At 38.9% G+C, this 23,668-nt stretch overlaps 1 protein-coding gene and 1 long non-coding RNA gene across 3 annotated transcripts in view; one reads left to right on the forward strand and one right to left on the reverse strand.

Moving 5' to 3' along the window:
• The window catches only part of ENTREP1 (endosomal transmembrane epsin interactor 1), a 74,550-nt gene that overhangs the window by 33,478 nt on the left and 17,404 nt on the right, over positions 1–23,668 (forward strand). For both annotated transcript variants that reach the window (XM_001373708.5, XM_016423969.2), the window contains exons 3-6: positions 15,582–15,692; positions 18,276–18,404; positions 21,106–21,213; positions 21,339–21,472. In XM_001373708.5, the coding sequence (XP_001373745.3) occupies positions 15,582–15,692; positions 18,276–18,404; positions 21,106–21,213; positions 21,339–21,472 (482 nt within the window). The remainder of the gene's footprint in view (positions 1–15,581; positions 15,693–18,275; positions 18,405–21,105; positions 21,214–21,338; positions 21,473–23,668) is intronic.
• Positions 15,520–23,399, reverse strand: LOC103103053 (uncharacterized). The gene is made up of 5 exons (XR_001623422.2): positions 23,167–23,399; positions 19,666–19,727; positions 19,406–19,473; positions 16,107–16,359; positions 15,520–15,816 (listed from the first exon to the last, which is right to left on the reverse strand). It is a non-coding gene; the product is annotated as an uncharacterized LOC103103053 (long non-coding RNA).

Here is a 23,668-nt window from a genome sequence, read left to right on the forward strand (position 1 = left end):
TCCTCCCTTTATGGTGATGTTGCACATAGATGCTGGGGATACTCACACTGATGCCAGGGGACATCAATGTCAGGCTATCAGGTCATCAGATGTGACTCTGTGACTCCCATGTCCCACCATTAGAGTGTGTGGGATCTAAATCCCCTAAATAATTACCTCATACAATGTCAAAAAGAGAACTCATTATTTTCTCATCCAAACTCTCCCTTTTTCCTAAACCTCTCTATTACTCTCAAGAGCATCAGCATCCTTCAAGGCTTATAACTTTGGTGCATTCCTCTATTGACTTGCATTAGCCCTAAATATCCAATCCATTGCCAACTTATGACTTTTCTCTTTGCAACATCTCTTCTATGGATTCCCCTTTTCTCCATTCACTTACTAGCTGTGTGGCTATGTCACACAGCCACAGGAAAAAGCTACTCCCCAAATCCTATAAATGTATTTATTTTTTTTAATCCCATAAATTTAAATGACAGCTTGGAACCACTTTTGAGTAGAGGCAACTAGGTGGTAAAATGGACAGAGCATTGAACCTGGAATTGGGAAAACCTGAGTTCAAATCTGGAAGACACTGAATAGCTGAGTGACCCTAGGCAAGTCACTTAGCCTCTTTTTGCTTCCATTTACTCAACTGTAAAATGGGGATAATAACAGAACTACCTCTCAGGGTTGTTGTGATAAAATGAGATAATATTTGTTTTGCCTACCTAGATATAAATCCTTATTCTATTCTCCTTTCTGACTTCTCTGTAGGTGGATGATTGAAATCAGGGAGCATAGGGGTGGAATGCTTTCCACCCTCATTTTTTCAACCCTCATTTCTTCTCCTCTGAGGGTTTTCTGACTTTTACCTCCCAGGATAAACTAATGTCACTGTCCATCACGGAAAAGGGAGGTCAGGTTCAGAACTGAAAGACGAAGACAGCTGATGCTTCTGACTTTTTTTTCAGCTTAAAATAGTGACAAGAGTGGTTGTTGCCACTGCTAAAGGGCTAAGGAGGAATGGTCTATTAGGAGCTAAAAAGAAATAGGGCAAGGGAGGGGGCAGCTATGGGGAGAGACAAAGATCTGGAGAAAGGTTGAAGTCAGGGACATAAAGATGGAATGAGGGGAGGGGTGATAAAGACTCAAATTTTGCAGCCAGAGTTCTGTAATAAAAATCATGCTTGATTTCTTCTCTACCATTTTGAATTTGTTTTGCTATCTCTTTTCTTAGGGATAAGTAGGAAGCACAACCAGTATTTCCTTTAGTTCAAACAGCAAATATGATGCCTAGAAACCTACTCCTGCTGTTATACACAGTATTCATAGCAGATTTCTTTGTTAGTAAAATGGGCTGCAGAACAGAGGCAAGTAATGGCAATAACAAAGCAATTAATGAAGTTCATAAAAACTTCTAGTATCCTGAGAATAGTTTTTACTATGAAAAGCATTGTTGATTCGTAGAAAGACTACAACTAGTTAACCTTTTCATGCTCCCTACGGAGGAAAGAGGTTATAACTTCTATCTGAGAGATGGAGCCCTGTCTGAGACTCTGAAAACTGCTTTTGCCTTCTGGTGTTCAGTCAAGCTACCTGTTTACTCAAATATATTCACAGTTTGAGGGGCTCAAAATAGTATGTGACTCACAGGATGAATTTGAGAGGCAACACATATACTGGGGGCACAGTACCTGCCTCCCTCCTCTGCTAAGTTGGCCTGTCAGCTCACTAATAAAGTCCTTCCCTTTGAATAAAAAGAGATGACCTGAAAGTAAAGTTAAGGTAACTGGGGAGCCAAGCTGGAAAAGAGCCATGTAGAAAATCTGTCCTGGCAGGAGAGAATTTGCTTTTCATGGACCAGAAGTCCTGGAAGTACCATTGTGATTTGCAAGTCTTCTTGCCAGGAATAAACAATTGGTGGTAATAAATACTTTTCGTTCTCCTGGTAACTGTGCTTGCACAAAACAAAGTTTGTGTCTTCAGGCCTGGAGGGGGAAGGGAAAAGAAGAGTAAGAGTCTTTTTTGCTTTACTTAGAGGAAGAAGGATAAACACAAGTTATCTTTAAAAAAACAATAAAAGAAACTATAAAAATTGGGGCAGGGTCATTGCAAAATGAAACTTTTTGAAAGGACAAAGAGTTAGCTAATTCAGTTTGCAGTTAAGCCCTTTGTCGGCTATGTTGGCAGAGGGTACCTGTTCTAAGAAGAGAATTTATTTGCCAGACTTCTGGAGAAGATTTAAAGGTTGTCAAAGGAATAGAACACAGAAATTAAGAGTTCTGAGGATTAAAGGAGCCCAGACAAACAATTCTGGGTTTATGTATACTGTAGAAACAGGTCTAACAAAATTGGAGTCTTGGGTTTGGGGATGGATTGAAATGTAATGTACTCTATTTTGTTGATTTTCTTGGTACTGGATGTTCAGGCATTGAATTCCTTTTGCTAAATGGCAACTCATAAAGATTTTATTTTGTTGTCTCACCGAGGTTTTCTTTGAAGCGTCACTGTCCCCAATAACTGATTTTTAATACTGGGCATTGAAATGCATGGCACAAATTAAATTAGTCTATGCCCTGTTAAAAGTGAAAGATTTGAATAACCCTATAATATGTTCTGAATGCAAACCTAAGCTATCCCCAATTTAAGATTAATTGTATGGAGCCAGAAACTTGCAACTAGGAACAGAAAAACATTTTTTTTGCCATAGAAATTATCTAAAAATGGTGACAGGTCCAAAGAAGTTATTTAACCTATAATATAATTGGATGACTTACCTGAATGAATGCTCCTTCTCAGACTCCTTACTTGGATAATCATTCATATCACATCCTCTAATTGTTAATGTACCCCCACGCCTCTGTCCTAGGCTAATTTCTCTTTCTTGGTATAATTTCTTTCTTTTTTTTTTTCCCTAATACTTTCTGGTTTTTACTCAGACTTTTGAGCTGTCTTTTCCAGAATAGAACACTGGTCCTGGAATCAGGAAGACCTGGGTCCAAATCCTGTCTAGCTCTGTATCCCTGGGCAAGTCACTTAACTTTTCTTGACCTTAGTTTCCTCATCTATAAAATGATGATGATGATGATGATGATAATAATAATAATGATAATGATACCTACCCCAGGGTTTTTGTGAGAATAAAGAGAGACAATATTTGTAAAGTGCTTTGCAAGTCTTAAAGCACTTTGTAAATGCTAGCAAAGTAATTTCAGACTTTCTTTGAGCTAGCTCTAACATAAGTTTGAATTCATCATTTCAATTTAAATCTTCATACATCTCTTATTAGATGTATTTTCTATAGATCTGCTTTGTGCTAATAAAATACAGTGAATTATCAATGATCTATTGATGCAGGATCTCAGAAATCATTATTACCGTAACAGATGTGCAGAGTAGTAGTAAAGGGAGGTGAGTCTTTGTTCCATATTTTAATTGCATCTCTCTTTGGAAGATATATATCAGCTTTGTTGAGTTGGATGGATGAACATCTGGGAAATATCTGTTAACACTTCATATAGGATAAATGATTGAGTATCTGAGAATAGGGATGATTTGGTTGAATGGGCTGTTGTTGGAATTACAAGTTCTGTACAACCCTTTGTACTGGGTCTCAAAGAAAGAAAATCTTCATTGTTAAACTATTCCTTTTTCTCACCCCTCCTTTTTTCATTAGTACAGAGAGAACTAAGACCTAAGACTTGAGAGCAGATGTTGGTCTCCAATAGAGTGATACCTATATATTAGCACACACCTCCCTCTCAGAAACTCCTTCAACACCAGAAATGGGAGCCTCACAACCCAAGAGCTGACAGGAATGAAGAAGCAAGAGTTGTTGCATCCCAACTTTCTGGGTCCTAAGTCACTATGAAGCCTGCCCTAGGCACTGGTAGAAACACGCTCTGTTTGTAAATGCTCTCAAGCACATTATATTTGCATATGTTCTCAAACACGTTGCCCCAGGAGAATGGAATCATTCCATATGATTACACTGGAGAATTCTGGGCTCAGGTTTTCTGGAATGAAAATGGGATTATTGGTCAGTATCAGACATTTGGGAGAAGATAAGCCATGTAGTCCCAACAGTTGGAGGAGCAAAAAATCTGGGCTTTTAATATTGGAACTGCCATATTGTTTCCATCATTGAGGTCTAGTGAGAGCCCAGGTTCATTTAGAGGGAAATTCAAGTCTTTAGTACAGTGTACACGAGTACCTGGGAGTACATAAGAGGCTCACCAAAGTATCAGGGCATTGCCTCTCCAGAAATGTCAGTTAAGACTTGCTTCTAAGGACAAGTGGAATCCAAATCACATGATCGCACTTTGAATCTGATAGGTCCCTATGGGAAAGGGGAAACTCAATGGAGACAGAAGATTATATTGATTCTGCATAAGCTACTGTGTAGCTCCTTTGTGTTTTCAATATTCTGTCTGTGGAATTATAAAAACACAATTCCTTTGTGTTTTCAGTATTCTGTCTGGGGGGTGAAATAAAGACTGTGGATACTATGCATTGTCACCCTGAATGCTTTCATAAAACATAGAACCTTTCATAGAGACTCATAACTGTGCAGACCTAAATAGAAATCATGGTCTGAGATTTCCCAGAAGAGTTTCTGTATAGGGACAAAGTAGGTGACAAATATATGATCTTTGAACAGCCTTCTTTCTCTTGAATTGATGCCAGGCCATGAGGGTCTGGTCATAGATTGTACATGTACATTTAGCCATCCATATCTACCTTCATCCTCTCCTTGCTAGGAGTATTATAGAAAGGGCAAGGCAACCTTATATATGACCAATTTATAGACAAGGGAAGACAGTTTCTTTTATGAAGAGATAATAGGGATCTATATGGGAGAACTCTTAGTGGAGCCCCTTGAAGAAGTCAGAACTTCTTCAGTGGGACCTAGAGGTTCATTTCTAAGCATAGAGGTTCCCTGGTAAAATACTAAATTAGGAGCCCTGGATTCCATTCATGACTGCTGCTTATTAGCTATGTGATCATAGGCAAGAAAGTCATCTGTGAAATGGGAATAATAATAGCACCTACCTCCCAGGGTTGTTGTGAGATTCAAGTAAGATAATAACTTATTTTGGCACAGAGTTAGCACTATATAAATCTTAGCTATTACACGAAGAGGTTGCATGACCTTTTGTTGGAGATGTTGGTAAGAGAATCTTAATTGTGTACAGGTTGGACTAGATCTGATCTCAGAAGTCCCAGACAATTCTGAGGCTTGGTGATTCATTCTGGCATTCTTTCCTTTACACAAAAATAGGTAACAAGACATTTATTGGGTAAGAATTACTATTTCTTAGATGGACAGCAGATAAAGATAGTGTTGGGAATTCAAAGATTTAAAGAAAAACAAAAGGTACAGCCTTTGATCTCTTTATCTCTTTTGCTTAACATGAGGAATGAGGAATGAGGATGGGGGTGGGGCAGAGATGGTAGGAAGGAGATGAAATGACATGTAAACAGTTAAATCTAATTAACTGAAGGTAGAGTGTGATGGGCCAAAGGAGAAATGCCAAATATGCTAGGAAAATTTTAGGAAGGAAGCAATACTTTGACTTGGGCTCAGGAAAGGGTTCATGTGGGTAACAATGCCTGAACTGGGTCTTGAAGAAAGAGAAATATTCTGAAAGCCCAAGGAAGATGAGGATATAGTGTATCACAGACATAGGGGATGCAGGAGTTTGCTACCTCTTGGTGAACCACATCAAATTTTCAGTGTGAGTTTTTATACCTTGAAAATTAGCAAATGCTACAAACCAGGACTTCACTTTTTGTTTCCTTTATTGTCTAAGCTTAAGAAAGAGATGGAGAAGATGTTAATAATGTATATGAAACTTAAACGTATATATACAGCTGAATTGCCTGCCAGTATCAGGAAGTGGGGAGGCAAGGAAGGGAGGAACTTAAGATCAATCATATAATAGGAAAACTTGGAAATTTGTTGTAACGTGTAGTTAATAATAATAGTATGTACACTTACTTTCCTCTAGAGAGTTAGTTGTTAAACAATTTGCCAGCCCATTGCTACCTCTGTAAATGGAAGGAAAGCTATGGGAAATCTGGACAGTATAATAAAAAAAGTAGAAACATCACTTTGCTGACAAAGGTCTGTATGGTAAATGCTATGGTTTTTCCATTAGTGATGTATGGCTGTGCACTATTAAGGAATACTGAAAGCTACAGAATCCATGCTTTTCAGATGTGGTGCTGGAGAAGACTTTGGGAGAGTTCCTTGGACAACAAGGAGATCAAATCAGTCAGAACTTAAAGAAATTAATTGAGACTATTCACTAGAAAGTCAAATACCAAAGATGAAACTTAATACTTTGGCCACATAATGAGAAGACAAGACTCATTGGAAAAGACCCTGATGCTGGGAAAGATTAACGACAAAAGGAAAAGAGGGCAGCAAAGAATGAGACAGAGAGATAGTGTCATGGAAACAATAGGCATGAATTTGGATAGACTTTGAGAGAAGGAGGATAGCAGAATATGGTGTGTATAATTCATAGGGTCACAAAGACTCCAAACTACTGAACAACAACAAATAAAAGAATCATAATGGATTGAGAGATAGAAAGGATGTTGGTTGCCATCTTATCCAACTCTCCTATAATACAAATGAAGAAGCTGAAGTTCAGAGAGGTTATTGATTTGTCCAGTTTCTCATTGCTAGAGGGGGGACTTAAACTAAGTCTGTCTTCTTACTGACTCCAAATCCAGTCTTCTCAAATCATTTGTGACTCTGTTTAAAGAATAGCTGGAAATAAATACCATTTGACTAGAATATAAGATGTGAGGAAGGGAATATTAGGAAATCTGACTGGAGAGGTTGGTTTGAGTATAATAGTGGAAGTTGGTATTTTATTCCATATATACAGAATGGGGAACCACTGAAAGTTAATGACCAGGAAAGTGGGGTGCTGATATGTGTACCTTAAGAAGATTATCTTGGGTGTATCAAGAACAGATTTGAAATAGAAGAAGCTGGAGGTAGAGAGACCAATTAGGAAGCAATTATTATAGTCAAGAAGAGAAACTGAAGCCTGTGGGGAAAGAGAAAAGGGGACAAATGGGAGAGTTGCTGTAGAGAGAAATTGGACAGGATTCAAATCTGACTAGATATGGGGGTGAGGGAAGGCAGTGAGGGGCAAGCAGGCATAAAAATTACTTAGCTTTGAAACCTAGGATTCTATGATCCTCCCTCTGAGTCTGGTGTTCTTTTGCTATTTCCAGGACAGGGTGTTTCCCACAGTAAGTTTCTTTTTTGACCTCCCAGATAGAAATCCACTGTCTCTGACCTCCTTGATAGAAATCCACTGACTTCCAGGTTATGGGCAGCTCTGAGGTGATAGAAAAGACATACTCCAGAGTCATTGAGCTGTGGACATCTACCCTTTGGCCGGTTGCCGGCTCCAGCAGTCTCCATCCTGAGTCATGCTTTCCTCCCCAGGGGAGTGGCTTACTATTCTCCAGATTCATAATTAGGAAAAAAAAAACCCAACCCTTAGCCCATAGAGTATATAAATAGCAAATGATTTCTTTCACCAATAAGGAAGAGTCTGGTACCACATAGGATGAGGTCTTGTAAAAACATTTGTGATTGAAAAGTGGAAACAAGACGTCAAATTAAATATTTCATTTTGGATATTCTACAAGTTCATTATACAGCTTTATAGAAGGTTTTTAACTGAGAGCTATTAGATGATGGTGGATAAAAGGTCAGAAAAAGGATAGAGCAAAGCAAATTGAGATTATGGCATTGTTCATTGAATTGAAAAATAGTCATTCCCTTGCTAAAAGCCCAAAGGTATATGCACCATAAAAGAATTTACTCTTATTAAAGTCTGCAGCAAAAAAACAAAAACTTGTGCTACTCAAAAGCATCTATCTGCTACTAAGCAGGCCAGTTTTTAGGAGTTGTTTTATATTTTGCTGTTAAAGTGGTTAACTTAGGGAGCTCCAGGGCACTATAGTCAAGGGATCCCTGGCATGTGAGTCCTTCACAGAAAATGTTCTCCATTTTCTGGCTTCCCCCAAGAAGAATTATTGGCTATTAGCAGGGTTGGAGCAGTTAATAAACTCATAGATTTTGAGCTGAAAGAGATCTTAGAGGACCTCCTATTCAGCCTCTTGATTTTACAGATGAGGAAGATGAGACAAGAGAGAGATTTAATTCTTTGTCCACTTGTCCACAACTAGTATGTGTCTGAGTCAGGATATAAGTTCAGATCTGGGCTCTGCTCAATTCCAATCCTTGAGAGTAAGAGTCATCCTGACCTGATTCCAGTAGATCCTTTTGAGGAGAGAACATAGAAACTTTTGCCATTTCTAATAGAAAAATGATCATTAATTAATTTGAGGTTAGAATAAAAGGCCTTCAATTCCTCATTGGTTCTATGGAATTGACCCTCAGATTTTGAAGCCTTAGAAGCGAAATACAAACTATAATTGGGAAGGCTTCAGGTATGGGGCCGATGCAGGCTGATTAGATGAGATCCATTTCCCCCAGAGAAAGGACAGGATGATAGCATGACAGAGATGGAAGGGAACTTAATTATTCAGGTGTTTCAGGCATGTCCAACGGTTTGTGACCCCATTTGGGGTTTTCTTGGCATAGATATTGGTGTGGTTTGACATTTCCTTCTCCAGCTCATTTTATAGATGCGGAAACTGAGACAAACAGGGTTAAGTGACTTGTCCAAGATCAAATAGCTAGTAAGTGCCTGAGACTGGATTTGAACTGAGGCCTTCTTGACTCCAGACCTGGAGCTCTATCCATTATGCCACCTAGAGAACTTAGAGGTCATCTAACCCAACTCCCTCATTTTTTTGGATAAGAAAACTGAGGCCAAGAGAATTGACTTGTTCAAGATTGCCTAGGTCATAAGTGGCAAAGGCAGGATTAGCCCCTGGCATCAAAAATGTTCTACCCACCCATGTTTACCCTTTATCTGACCTCTTCATGATTAGTGTATTCAAGGGTACCTGGTGCCTCTTTATCCTGGATTGGTGCACTTGAAAAAGGCTCCAGCCTTCTGTTTGCTTCAGTGTAAAACTAGATAAAGTGAACTTCTGGGAGTAGTTATGGAGCAAAATTGGGCCTCAAGAATGGTGTGGCAGCACACATCTCCTTTTCTATTTCCCTTCCTCCCTCTCCTCCATCCCCATTCTCTGCCATGTTCTGCTGGCCATTTATTTGTTTTCTTTAAACTCTATAGTAGGCTGAAGGTAAGCCCTAGACCTGACAAATGCACAGAATCTCCCAAGCAAGATAGTGTGACTTGACCAAGGACTAGCCTAGCAGAGTTCAGAAATAATAACTAGTTGATAACATTTCTATAGTGCTATGTACCAGACACTATTCTAAGAAAGATTTATTACTGCAATGCTGGCCATCAGGTGATTAATTTTTTTTTCTCAACACAGCAACTTGTGAAATATCTAGTAAGGCTATGGAATTGTTGCAATCTCTGTTGGTAGAAGAAATGCCATTACTAATGAAATCACAGAGCATTTGACGTGCCAACAATAGAAAATAGTAGCCTTGACTATAGCAGGGGAGATTTAAGTTAGCGAGAAGAATTTTCTAGAATAATATGTGCAATGAAACTAAGAATTTTCTAGAGTAGTGTATGCAATAAAACATTGACCTGGATTTCTAAAATAACTTGTAAAAATACTTAGAGACACTTAAAAGCAGCATAGATACTTGTTAGTCTGAAGAAGGTTGGGATGTCACTGAGAAATCCATTCTAGCTAGACAATTCCACTTGCCATATATTCAGGCTTTGGTTCCAGCCCTGGTCGAGTATATTTTGCAATTCCAATTTGGATGAGAACTTGAAAACAAATCTGTCATTTCAGGTCTACAATACCTGTTTGGCATTAAAGTCCTTGAAAATCTGGCTCCAACCTACTCTATCACCTTATTATATATTGGCCTTTATTTATTATATATATGGCCTTTGCACACACACAATAGTTCAGTCGAATTGTTTTCTTACCGTTCCTCTTACATGACATTCTAATTAGGTGTGTCTAGGACACTAGAAACAAGGAGAATAAGCATATTAGCAGAAGGGTTCTGGGAAAAGGTGAATGCTGTTGTGATTTTATAACAGCCAGAGTCTGGGCCATGGTCCCAGAAATGATAGTAGCAACCAAGGTCCAGATCTGGTGAGAAGGCCAGAGAACCATAAGTTTAAGCAGATTTAGTAAACTTGGGAGTTACCCAGATTGCTCTGAGTTGATTTCTTGTATTCATTTTTAAATTAACTTTACTTTTATAGGTTATTTCTGAACTTAATCCCATCCCTTCCAAAATAAACCCTACAGTAAAACCACGCTGGGATTCAGAAGTTCCTGGCAAAGGAAAAAAAAAGAATAAAATACTTAGAATTGTTAATATTTCAGGATAAGGACAGCACCAGTTTGGGGTACTAGGCCAGCCAGAGACCAGTGGAGATTATGACCCATTCGTACTTCTTATCCTGTGCAATTCTTGTCCATGTTCCTAAATAAGTCTTTCACAAAAGATTTAACCTTCTTTTAGGTAGGAGGCCTTCTTTAGGGACTTTCCACATTTCATGGTTATTAGTAGAGTATTTGTGCTACTTATTTGTTGCGGCTGGCTTATCCTCCATGAAAAGTCCATCTTCTTTTCCTGTCATACATTTCTGCGGTAGCTTTAACTCCCTATCTTGTGCACGTGCCATCTTTGGTACTATGCTGAAACCAGTTTGCACTCACCATGCATTGTTTCATTGCCCTTTGGCTCATTGGCTATTATGATTCTCTAATGATGGCTTTCAAGATTGATAGTTTTAATGTCTTCACTAGGAGAAAATGCAAGATTTAAAAAAACCTGCTTTGACAAAGAGAAACTTGGGGTGACTGAAAGTGCCATGTAATTTCTGAAATGTGATACAGCCCACTCTTTTCCTCCTATTCTGTTCTGGAGCCAGCTTATTCTCTCTCTCTAGTCTCTGTCTAAGAGATAACTAACTTGAATCTTATCTAATTGCAAGTCATAATCTGAATGATATGAATTCTTTGTCATTCCATTTTTCTTTAGTGGATTGCTAGGGCAGTTTCTTCTGAGTGACTTTGGGTTTCATTGAAGAAACTCCAGGATTATAGGGTTTGTACAATGTCATCGTCATCGGCAAATAAGAACACCTGGGGGACCTCACCATCTGGAGAATTCCTCTTCCATTTGGGTTCAACAGAAATGAAACAAATGTAAAATCCATTAAATCCAACTTAAAACCTTGGCTGTGGCCCTTAATAGTTGTGTGACCTTAGGCAAGTTAGTTTACCTCTTAGATTGTTTATCTGTAAGATGGATACAATAAGATACACACTACCTACCTTACAAAGTTGCCATAAGGATAAAATGAGGCAATGGATATAAAATAATTTATAAAGCTCTCAAATGTTATATAAATTTCACCTGTGGGAATAGGGATATAATTATAAAATGGTATGGACCTTAGGAAATTAAAATATTCAGCAAATGTTCAAACATTTTATTTAGGACTATGTTCAAGACTCTGTGCTAGGCACGGGAGATGAAAAAACAAAAAACCAAAACTGTCCCACCCTCAAGAAAATTGTGTTCTGAGGGGAAGATCCCACTATATAGGGAGGAGTAGAGAGAGGGCTGTTTTAGACAAGGAAGGCAGAGGAGCAGTGAGAGGAGTCACAGAGCCATTGATTGACATGACCTTTTCAGGAATGCTCATATTGATTTGATAATTATTCACAGAGCCAGAACTGGAAAGGTAGGTCAGAGGAGAGAGTGATTCTTCATAAATCACTGAAAATTACATAAGTTCTAAGGTTCCTAGTGGTCTTTATTAGACCTTGTCTATAAACCATCTGTTATCTCCTAAAAACTTCTGCCATGAGAATTCTTTGAATTGAGCATTGGGTTTTGTCTTTGTGATGATAGCCATTGGACATAGTAGGGTCTATATATGGTTTGGGGATAATACTTAGGTCAGTAAGCTGTAGATTGGTTAAAGAGAAAGATTGACAAAAAAACAGAGACAAAAGATGGGGGAGAAAGGGAGGTTATAGGGGAAAGGAGGAGGGAGAGGGGGAAAGAGAGGGAGAAAGGGAATGGGAGAGAAAGGAGAGAAAAGGACAAAGGAAGAGAGAGAGGAAGACTGAGGGAAGGAGAGAGGGAAAGAGAGAGAGAGAGAGAGAGAGAGAGAGAGAGAGAGAGAGAGAGAGAGAGAGAGAGAGAGAGAGAGAGAGAGAGAGAGAGAGAGAGAGAGAGAGAGAGAGGATAGGGAAGGAGAAAGAAAGGGAAGAGAGAGGGAATAGGAGGTGGGAGAGGGAGAAAGCAGAAATACGCATACATATTACTATCTAGGGCTATGCATATATAAAACTATTTAGCAACATTAGGGGTTGGAAGCCTTTTGTAAAACAATGTCCTGTGCCCTACAAGGGCTGATGAGATTGGGTGATCCAAATTCTCGTCCAGAGTTTCAACAGTTTGCTGTTTCCCTAACACATACATTGTACACTTGGTGACCATCCCTTTCAATTTCTTTTTTTGAAGGAAGAGGGAAGATGAGAGGAAAGAAAGAAGAGAAAGGAGGAAATAATGGCACTCAATATGGCTCCATCTAATATCCAGCCCTACTTCATGGGGATTTTTGCTTTATGTATTGGCTTTGATCAATCCATGGTCATTTATTAAAGCTTCAGAATTAGAGTTACAACAATGTGTTGGAAACTGTGAGAGACACTGGGTTTACAAATGCAAAAGTGAAATAATCTTTGACTTTAAAGAGTTTGACTTAAAAAACTTTTGACTCTACTATGGTCATAGATTTGTAAATAAAGGATATATTCAAAATAAATACACATCATTAGGGAGATAGCACCAACAACTGGGGAAATCAGAAAACTTTCTTGAAGGAGGTGTCAGATGAGCTGAGCCTTGAAGGGAACTAGGGGTTCCAAGAGGTAGAAACAAAGACCCCAAACATTCCAGGCATGGGGAACAGTCTGGGCAAAGGGATAGGGGCAGGAGATAGAACTTGTGGGCAGGGAATTGTGAGTGGATTGAATATACAGATTTCATGTGTGTGAATCACCTGGCCATATTAATTAGAGCCAGATTGTGAAGAACTTTAAGTGACAGAGAAGTTTGTACCTTTTTGTAAAGCCACGAAGAACCACTGAAGCTCAAGCAAAAAAATGACACAGTGACTTTAGTAATGTCATCTTGTCAGCTCTGTAGAGGATAAATTAGAAGGAAGGAAATCAACATTTCTTAAGTGCTTTTCTATGTGCCAGGCACTGTCCTAAATACTTTATAAGCATGATCTCATCTGATCCTTACAATAACCCTGGGAGTAGGTACTATTATTATCTCCATTTTACAGTTGAGAAAACTGACAGTGGTTTAGTGACTTGCTCAGGGTCACTCAGTTAGTGAGTGTCTAAGGTTGAATGTGAGTGTACTAAAAAATGAAAACATGAAAGACTTATGTTGTTTGAACACGTAGCTCTCCCAGATGGTATCTTCTGAGATGCAAGGAGGCAAGGGAGAGGCTAGGACACTTGTGAATGGGATTCATTATGGACATATGAACAAAAATAAGCTAAACATATAAGAGATTTGTGATTTCCTTTGTGTGCAGTCTCCCTTTTCTTCATATATGGAAAAATACTTGTTTTATTTGGATTTGTAAGATTTGGAATAAAAAAAATTAAGGTTGAATTTGAACTTGGGTCTTCTGACTCCAGGGCCAGTACTCTATTTACAATACCACCTAGCTTCTTTTAATTGAAAAGGGCAAAGACCTTAGAACTTTATCCCCCTCCATAACATTGGCTTCATTATTAAAAGAATTAGTCTGGTTATGATCAAGATTGTGGTTTCTAAGTAAAAAAAAACCTAATTTTCGATTTTCAGTATCAACTATGGACTTCTTACTTGAGGCTGATCAATTATTAATTATATGGGGTTATAGTCGTACATATCTAACTTTAGGGAAATCTGCAGGGGAAATGGTTTTATTTAATCCCTGGTGCCTAAACTCTCTCAAGCTGGGAGATAATAAAGACTATATTCTTTATCTTGGTTTGCTTGTTGTGTAACCATGGTAAATACAGAGACACTAGATATGTCCTGCCTGTCTCCAATTGCTGGGTCTCAAAACCTCAAAAATGTCTGTTATGTGAATAGGATTGATTGTTTTACAAGTTTATACCAAAGGAGAGGAAAGAATGGGAAGATAAAATTCCAGTCAAGCTTCTGAACCACAGCTACTGCCTGTAACATGTTATTAATAAGTATCAGCCTGAAGAAGCAATCTGGCTGAAACTTGTTTGCTTTCAACTGTTGCTACTTTCTGTCTGTGAAGCCCCCAAACCTGTTTTGTTCAAGATTCAGGAATTCGGCAGATTTCAGATATGACTACAGGCACTGTCTTTCAACTTAACAGTTTTTAAGAGCAAGAAAATCTGCAGAAAATCTTTCTCATTCACTCATTCAAATAAACTGCTAAGGTGGTTAATTTCTGATTTCGTAAGAAAGGATAAAAAGTGAATTCTGTGGAGTATAACAAATCTGACATTAATGCATATGAGTAGTTTCAAAACACCAATCAGCTTCTAAAAATAAACAATATAAATAGAAAAATATGAACTGTCTTTCCCTCGATAGGAGTGATGCATCTGATGACAAGGAACCATTAATAAGATAAAGGGACGGAAAGTGCTGTGGGCTAAATTAGCTGGCTTTTTTTTTTTTTAAATGGCTTGATTTTCTTTCCAGTTCAGGTTAATTTCTTTTAAGCTTGTCCCTCTGGGCTTGACTTTTGCAATGAATTGTACTAGGCATGTCCTTACTTTTGAAACTTCAAAAATGAACTTCAAATTTCTTCTATGAAGTCTTGATCTTTCCTTTTGCTCACTGGTTTTCTCTCTTCTTCCCGTTCTTCCTTTAACCAGAGACTCTTAACCTGGGATCTCTGCACTTGATTTAAAAAATATTTTGAGAACTCTTTCAATATAATTGGCATCCTTTGTAATACTATTTATTTTATTTTTTGCTTTAAAAAACATTATTCTGAGAAGAGTTTCTATAGGCTACACCAGACCACCAGAGGGTCCTATTTCCCAAAATAGTTAAGAACTTCTGCTTTAGCTATTTATTACCAACCCCAAAGCATCTGGGTCAAGTTAGAGAGACTTAAGCTATAGATAGGGCTTAATGAGATACAGTATTTAATAAAGATACATATGTTAGATGTTCAATGTATGCCATTCATGAATTGAATTTAAGAAATGAGAAAGACAGGGAAATAGGGAAGGTAAAGACAAAGTCATTTGAGAGGAGATTGGGGGTGGGTGGAAGGAAGAGGGGTAACACTGATTCTCAGTTCACTAATTTGGATGGTATACCTTTTTATAACTTGGTACATCTAAAATGTAGCTTTTTTTTTTAATACTGCAAGACATTATGTTCCATTTTATAAACAATTCAAGCTGCTTCAGGGTGTTTTATTACCTTCCTTTAACAATTGTGAACCCATCTTTTATTGTTTCAGGTGAACCTTTTTGTCTTACTGTCTGTGGTCTGTGTCCTGTTGAATCTTGCCGGATTTATCCTAGGCTGCCAGGGGGCCCAGTTTGTGTCCAGTGTACCCAGGTGTGATCTGGTGAGCAGACCTTAAAATCCAGTGTGCTTCTGAACTCAAGCTCTCATTTCTGGCTTTCCTGGTATGCAAAAGCATTGATATTTGGTCTTAGTACAAAACCCCCACAGTGAAACCTGAGGATGGCCTAGGAGGAAAAAAAAGTATAGTTGGTCAGTTTATTGAACTCTGCCGCAATTTTTTTATGAGGAGAACAAGCCAAGCATAACTTCAGTAACATCAATAGTATCATGCATCATTAGTTTGTGAAGAGACGGATTAGACTGTCAAAATCAATAACTGTCTATTTCAATTGAGAGCAGGAAGTTGGCATTGTCAAAGACCCCTTTCTTAAACAGTTTTTTCATTTCTCAGTTAAATATCTATTTTTCTACCATGAAGTTAAAGGAAACAGTCTTTTAAAATATAAAATAATACCTCTTCTAAGTAGAACTCAGAAATCCAATGACCTCATTTGAATGCTGGTTGAGGATCTAGCAGAATGTAAAAAAAAATTTCTGGGAAGTCAAATAGAGGTCAGGAAATCAATATATCAAAAACTCATGTTTTTTTTTTCTTCATAGTAGGGTTCCTTAGGCTCTATTCTTCTGATTTTTCTTCCTCTATTCACCAAAGCAGCTGTGTGACTTTGTAAAAATCATTTAACTTCTCTGAGCTTTCATTCTCTTAACTAGAAAATAAGGGCATTGAACAAAATTATTTCTGACCATATGAATGTGGCACTTTACTATCACAACAAACATACTTATTTATTCACCAGTAATTAATTTTTTTAATTAAAAAATTTTTTTTCATGAACAAAAATCTCTTCTCTCCCTCCCACCTTCTCTCTCTATTGAGGATAAAACCCTTCCTAACCAATATGGATAGTTAAGTGAAACAAATTCTCATACTGGCCATGTCCAAAAAATATGTGTCTTATTTTTAACCCTCAACATATCACCTCTGTGACTCATTGTGGGTAGAATACTCTGGAATTGTGGTTGGCCATTTGTTCTGCTTTGAGTTAAGTCTTTCAAAGGTTTCAACATTGTTATTGTGTAAGTTGTTCTGCTAATTCAGTCCTGCATAAGTTCATACCAATCTTCACAAGGTTTCTCTGAAAAAATGTTTTATCATTTCTTATAGCACAATAGTAATATTATTCTTTTACATTCACATATCATATTTTGTTTAGTTGTTCCCCAACTGATGGCCACTGCCTTCCTTAATTTCTGTTTCTTTGCCACTACAAAAAGAGCTGCTATAAATATTTTCACTAGTCATTTGTTAAATGCCCATTATTTTAGCTACAAAGTGGAAGAAAAAAGTTTTAGCTGATCCTCACAAAAACCCTGTGATAAAAGTAAAGTAGGTATCAGACCTAGATAAGTAAATGGGCTCACAGCTGATCAGCCACTTGTTCAAGGTCAAGGGGCTAGTAAATGGCAGGCACAGATCTCACAAATCCTGCTCTTGAGACTCCTTACTAAGTACTTTCCCCCATAGTGCCCAAATCCTGTGGTTCCACAGCTCTAGTCTTCAACTAGAAAAAAAAATTGTCAGCTTTAGGAACTCAAGGAGAAGACTGAAAATTAGGAATCCATCCACTAGAAAAGTTTCCTATAGTCCCTGAGCTTTCATGTCCCCAACTTCAAACTATGAGAATTTAAGGAAGCTACAGAGTTCTTATTAAAGAAATGAATAGCTAGTCACTATTGTACAATATAAACAAAACCAGGACAAACATTTTCTAGAAGACATGCCACAACTGAAGCTGCTGATTTAAAGATGAGAATCCAGTTGAAGGCAACATAGTTTATTACTTACTCTGTGTCAGGCACTATGTTAAGTTCTGGGGTAATATATCTACCAACAAAAGAAAGTTATTCCCTGCTCTCATGGAGCTTACATTCCACTGGTGGAGGACCAAGGGAATTGAAAAAGGGTAAGAGGGAAGAAAGTAACCTTGTAGGGAACATGGTAGTGAAGTTTTTAGAGTAAGTAGCACAGCTTGGGAAAGAATGAAGAATGGCCAATGTGGGCCCCTTGCCAAAATGGAGGACCCAATGGGAGAAGAAAGTTGGCATGTTGGGGAATATTCCAGAAGGGTAAGAAGGCCCTAGGCGATCAAGTAGACTATAAGCTTCTCAAGGGCATGGAATTGTCTCATTTTTATATTTGTAACCCCAATATACCTAGCAAGTTCTTAATAATACTTGTTGAATGCTTTAATCAATTTGGGACATTTTTGATTGGGTTACTCAATAGGTTCTTCATGGCATAGCCTATGTATTAAGGTTATATGTATGAGTAGGCAGTGGTAGAAAGGAGGTTATCATTGTTGTTTTTTTAAACTCTTACCTTCCATCTTAGGTTCAATACTGTGTATTGGATCCAAAGCAGAAGAGCAGAAAGGGCTGGGCAATGAGGGTTAAATGACTTGCCCAGGGTCACACAGCTAGGAAGTATCTGAGGTCAGATTTGAATCCAGGGCCTCCCATCTCTGAGCCTGGCCCTCAGTCCACTGAGCTACCCAGCTGCCCCCCTCCTTTCTTTTACGTATCATAGTTAATAAAAATATTGTCCTGCTTTTTTGTCCCCAAGGTGGACCTAGGAGAAGGCAAGATTTGCTTCTGCTGTGAAGAATTTCAGCCTACCAAATGTACAGACAAAGAAAACGTGTTGAAGCTCTTCCCAGTCCAGCCATGCAGTGCTGTTCACCTTCTATTAAAGGTACCTGAAAATCTGTAATGGCTTTTTGCTTGACAATGCAAATTTGAAAGGGCTAGATCAGGGGTCCCCAAACTATGGCCCGCAGGCCACATGCGGCCCCCTGAGGCCATGTATCTGGCCCCCACCACACTTCCCAAAGGGGCACCTCTTTCATTGGTGGTCAGTGAGAGAAGCACTGTATGTGGCGGCATCTCAAAGGGAGGCATCACTCATGTACAGTACTACTTCCGGTGACATAATCCTTTGTGTGGCGCCTTGTTCTGAGAGTAACTGAAGGAGAACGAGGCGCAGCACAAAGGCTTATGTGGCTGCACAATGGAAGATGTCAGCATGATGAGCAGCAATCTGGGGGAGGGGATTCCGCACTGAATATACTGCTGCCTGGTATAGTGGTGGCAGTGAGGGGCCAGTGCAAGGTGTGAGAGGTCCATCCCAGCCAGCGCTGCAGCCTCCACTATCCCAGACAGCCACATACAGATTTGTTCATAGTTTTTTTTATAGTCCAGCCCTCCAATGGTCTGAAGGACAGTGAACTGGCCCCCTGTGTAAAAATTGTGGGGACCCCTGAGCTAGATGAATCTTAGTCACTATTATTAAGGTGATGGTTGTTACATTTTTTTTAACCAAAAAGCCCCATCACTCTGCATGTGTCTACTTCCATTCTCTAGCACCTTTCTCAAACAGTGAATCCGTGAAATATAGAAATAAGCAGTTGCTCATCAGGGAATCACGGACAGAAATAATGGGAAGAGAATCCCACAGGCCAGACAATATTGTATCCTCTTACATTATGTAAGGATTTGTTTCTTTTACATTGTTCATAGGAATCAGGCTGTGGAATGTAGTTATAAGCGACCTGGAATATTTATGTATCTATCTGTGTTGAATGGTATGTATACTGTTAGTTACACTGAGTGTAGGACACATTATAGCCCTTGAATTTGAGCCTCTAAAGCAGGGAAGAACTATTAGTAAAGTCAGGAATTAGGGGGCCCACTTACAATTTTGTTCCACAGGATAATAATCTGTTTGCTTAAAGAAGATCCAGAGATTGCTAAGAACTGTCATTCTATGAAGGAAATATAAGAAAAATTCAAACGTATCCTTTTGGTTAACAGATAAACATTGCAGGCTAGAATTGTAAGGAGTTAGGTAGCATAATATATAGAACATTTGAATCTGGAATTTGGAAGTTAGGAAGATGTATTCAAATCTAACCTGGGACATTTATTGGCTGTGTGATGTTGGGCAAATCACTTACCTCTGCCTCAGTGTCCTCAGCTGTGAATTAGAGACAATAAAAGCACATATTGCTTAGGGCTGCTGTAAAGATAAAATCGTTATTTGTAAAGTGCTCTTCAAACCCTAACATGCTATTTAAATGCTACATAATATTATTATAATGTCGAGAAGACCCAAGTTCATATAATAGATGACTATAGTTAACAGTGGAATGTAAAAGTGAGCTTAATGAAATTTCCAAAAGCTATTCCTAGAGTCTGGAAGATGAGTTAAAATTTGACCTCTGACACTTACTAGTGTATGACCTTGAACAAGTCACTTATCTCTGTTTGCCCCAGTTTCCCCATTTATAAAATAAAATAGCAAACTACTTCATTATCTCTGCAAAGAAAACTCAAAAAGGGAAGGGTCACAGAGACTCAGCCTCAACTGAAAATTGAACCACCTGTGTGGGTGCACGTGCATGTGCACAGACACACAGACACACACACACACACACACATTGATGGCTTTTTCCTTTCTTTTCTTCCCTTATTTCCCCTTCCTTTCTCTTTCCTTCTTTCTTTTGTCCTTCCACCCTCCCCTTCCTTCTGTTTCCTTCTTTCTCTTTTTCTTTTCTTTCCCCCTTCTTTCCTCTTCTCTTCCTTCTCTTCCCTTTCCCTTTATTTTTCCCTCTTTGCCTTCAAATTATATTTATTATATATCATATTTCTATTCCCCTTAAAATTATATTTATTCCTATTTGTTCCCTTCTTAGAGGGAAGGAAGTGAGGAATTTCACGAGGCTGTCCATTCTCTAGCTTCTGTAGGATTAAGAAATAGCTTTTTCTTGCTCTGGTTTCTGAATCTCTGGAGGAAAACCCTAGCTTAGGAGTCAGGGTTATGGAAACAGAAAGAAATGTCTGGAGTTCCCTTTGCTACTATTTTAAGATGCTTGTGCAGAAGTGAAGAGCATATTTTCCTGCAGTCTACCTACTTGGTTGCCAGATGCTTCCCTTTGGACATCATATCCTGTGGCCAATGAAATAGAAGTAAGGGCTGCAAATTAAAAGTATGCTGTCAGGGTGGAGGTAAAGAAGGAGCCTGGAGACTATGGTGACAGCAGCATTAGAAGAGGGAAAAAAATTATCATCAAATTTATCATCAATCATCAATTACCATCAGTTGTTTTTCTACCTAGAATTTCCTCTAGGACACTGATTTGATGGTGATAATAAGATAAAGAGCCACACTTAGAACTAGATCTTTCCAAATCAGAAACTCTTGGGTTATTCATACAATCCCTGAATTACTAATGCTTGCAAAAGAACACTTTCACAAGATGAAGAAAAGAAATACTTATAGGAATCATTTACTTTATTTAAATTATTCTTTAAACTTGATATTGTATCTTGTGCTCCAAATACATTTAATTTCTGAACCAGGACTCTAGTGGTTTTGTTTTTCTTTCCCACTTCAGAAAGTCCTCTTTGCCCTGTGTGCCCTGAATGCCCTGACCACGACTGTTTGCTTGGTGGCAGCTGCCCTGCGTTACCTACAGATATTTGCCACCCGAAGACCCTGCATAGTAAGTGAGTGCAAGGCGCCATTGGCAATTCATATACAGGCTTCCTTGCATAACTCACTGGTATGTTTAGTATTCCTCTGGTGCAGAAGGCTATTGGCTAATTAATCGTGGTGCTGTTTGATTAGGACGAATCCCAGATTTCTACAGAGGAAATAGAAGGACATGGACGCATTCCGGACCCGGAAGATTTTGTGCCACCTGTGCCACCTCCCTCCTATTTTGCTACATTTTATTCCTGTACACCCAGGATGAATCGCAGGTATCTCCCTAAATTCCTTCAGGTTTTTTTTAATGCTATTACCCCAATCTAAAAAGGGGGGGGGGGAATACATGGTATAATGGTTAGTGTAGGCATCCAGATGATCTAAGTTTAAGTTTTGCCTCTGACCCATCCTGGCTGGGTGACCTTGGGCAACTCCCTAAGACTATAAATTGTAGGATGGTTGGTAATGCCCATTGGCAGAGGGAGTTTTCTCACTAGAAATTCCCCATACCAATTAAGTGGGAAGATTGGACCTAGAAACCTTTTGCATTAAGTCAGGATAAAGAGTTATAGATATGGAGATGGAATTTGCTTCCATTCCCCTCTCCCACACCCCCTGCCTCACCCCAGCCAATAAATCAAGAGGAAAGGTAACAACTATACTTCCATTTTGACCTGAGGATATAATTATGCAATAGCTCACTGTGTTCCAAGGGAAACCTGGCGCCATGTGAGAGAAAAGCTGTCATTTGTTGTGAGTAAGAGCTTGGTTGCCCTGGAAGGACTACTAATTAAGGTGGCTGCAAACTCTGTTTTACCATCATCAGAAACCACAAAGGTATCTTCTTTAGTTCAGTAAGGCCTCTAAGTTTCCAACTGCTGAAAAAGAAGGAACACCTGGGTGAGTCAGTGGATCAAGATCCAGACTGGGAGACAGGCAGGCTTCGGTTCAAATTTGGCCTCCGATTCTTCCTAGCTGTGTGACCCTGGGCAAGTCACTTAACCCCAAATGCCTAGCCCATAGTGCTCTTCTAAGATGGAAAGTAAGGGTTTTGGGGGGATTTTTAAGTCTTAGTGTTGCTTGAAATTATTAAAGCTTCCAACTTAACGAAGACCTTTGGGACACACAACCTACAAAGCATTCTTATATTAAAACCTTTAAAAAAATTTTTTATCAACTCATATACTCTATGAAAGATGCTTCTAAAAAAGAGAAAAGCAAAAAAAACAAGCAGTTTCTTAATGGCAGATTCCTGACAGACATCCCTTAACCATAACTGCAGATATTGGTGTCCTGTGGGCATTTATAACCCAGATTGTGACTCTCTATTGTATAAACCCCAGAAATTTCTGTGTGATAGAACCAGAATCTGGCTTCCTATTCATTCCGAGGCCAACATGGACTTGGTTTCTGGGAAATTCTTGACAAGACTTTCCTAAAGATTAATTGTACCATTCACTAAGTTTGGGAACCACCATAGTTTGTTTCACTTCTTACAGGAGAATTACTACCTAGGTGCTTGGTGGACACCAGTGTGGAGTTTTTGGCCATTAGACTGTGGAAGGTTAATCCTTTCCATTGTTTTTTTAAATTGATCTTCATGAAATAATCTTTGTACAGATACAGGGTTTGGCTAGTTTTGATCCCTGTAACAGAGAGAGAAAATTGTTTATGGCATTAATGTTAGATGGTTTCTAAACCCTACCTTCAAGACCTGGGGAATCTAGAAGATTTACCTATTCCCAGAACCAGGATTAGGGTGGGGCCATTGGAGCTTTGCCTCTGGATGAAAAATTTAGAGCATATTATTTACACTCTCCAGAGGCATAATTCCTCTCCCCAGCAACTCTTCCTCAGAGGCTCCATCATTGCCTTCTTCTACTTCCATCCCCCTTCATGGCTAGTCATTTAATAATGGTAAACAAATTTCCTGGTGTCCTAGAGGAACTCAGTTTAGCCTTCACCCTACCTGTCGTTTGCCTCAGAAGCAAAAATTACTGGTTTCATTTCTGCCTTTCCTCACTCTGGGCAGTTGTTTTTGAGTTTGAAATGTGTTCTAAACTGGATAGCCACCTCAGAGACTCTGTGTACTTCTTGTCCCATTCCACTCCTCATGGAAAGCTGGCATCCTGGTCCAACATCAATCTCATGCCCTCCAGTGGCCTGCTGTGTATGTGGGGGTGGGGGGAGACAGAATTCACTTTATCCTGCAGACCAAGCCAAAAATAAAACAGGAAGCTCATGTCAGGGACCAGTTGTTCAACAAGGAGGGTGCTTTAATAACATGGTATCCTCACCAACGTTATGAAGTCTAGGAAAGACTAGATTTATCTGCTTCTTCAAGAATGTCAAACTGAGGGCTTTAATGGGCACCACAGCATTTTAGAAAATAAATACTTAGTCTTCTATATGTTTGAGATACCCCACTTTTCCCCTGCCCTAGCTCTTTTGCCTTTTGAATGCCCTTTTGT

Source organism: Monodelphis domestica, chromosome 7, assembly GCF_027887165.1.
Source record: "Monodelphis domestica isolate mMonDom1 chromosome 7, mMonDom1.pri, whole genome shotgun sequence".
Taxonomy (NCBI): Eukaryota; Metazoa; Chordata; class Mammalia; order Didelphimorphia; family Didelphidae; genus Monodelphis; species Monodelphis domestica.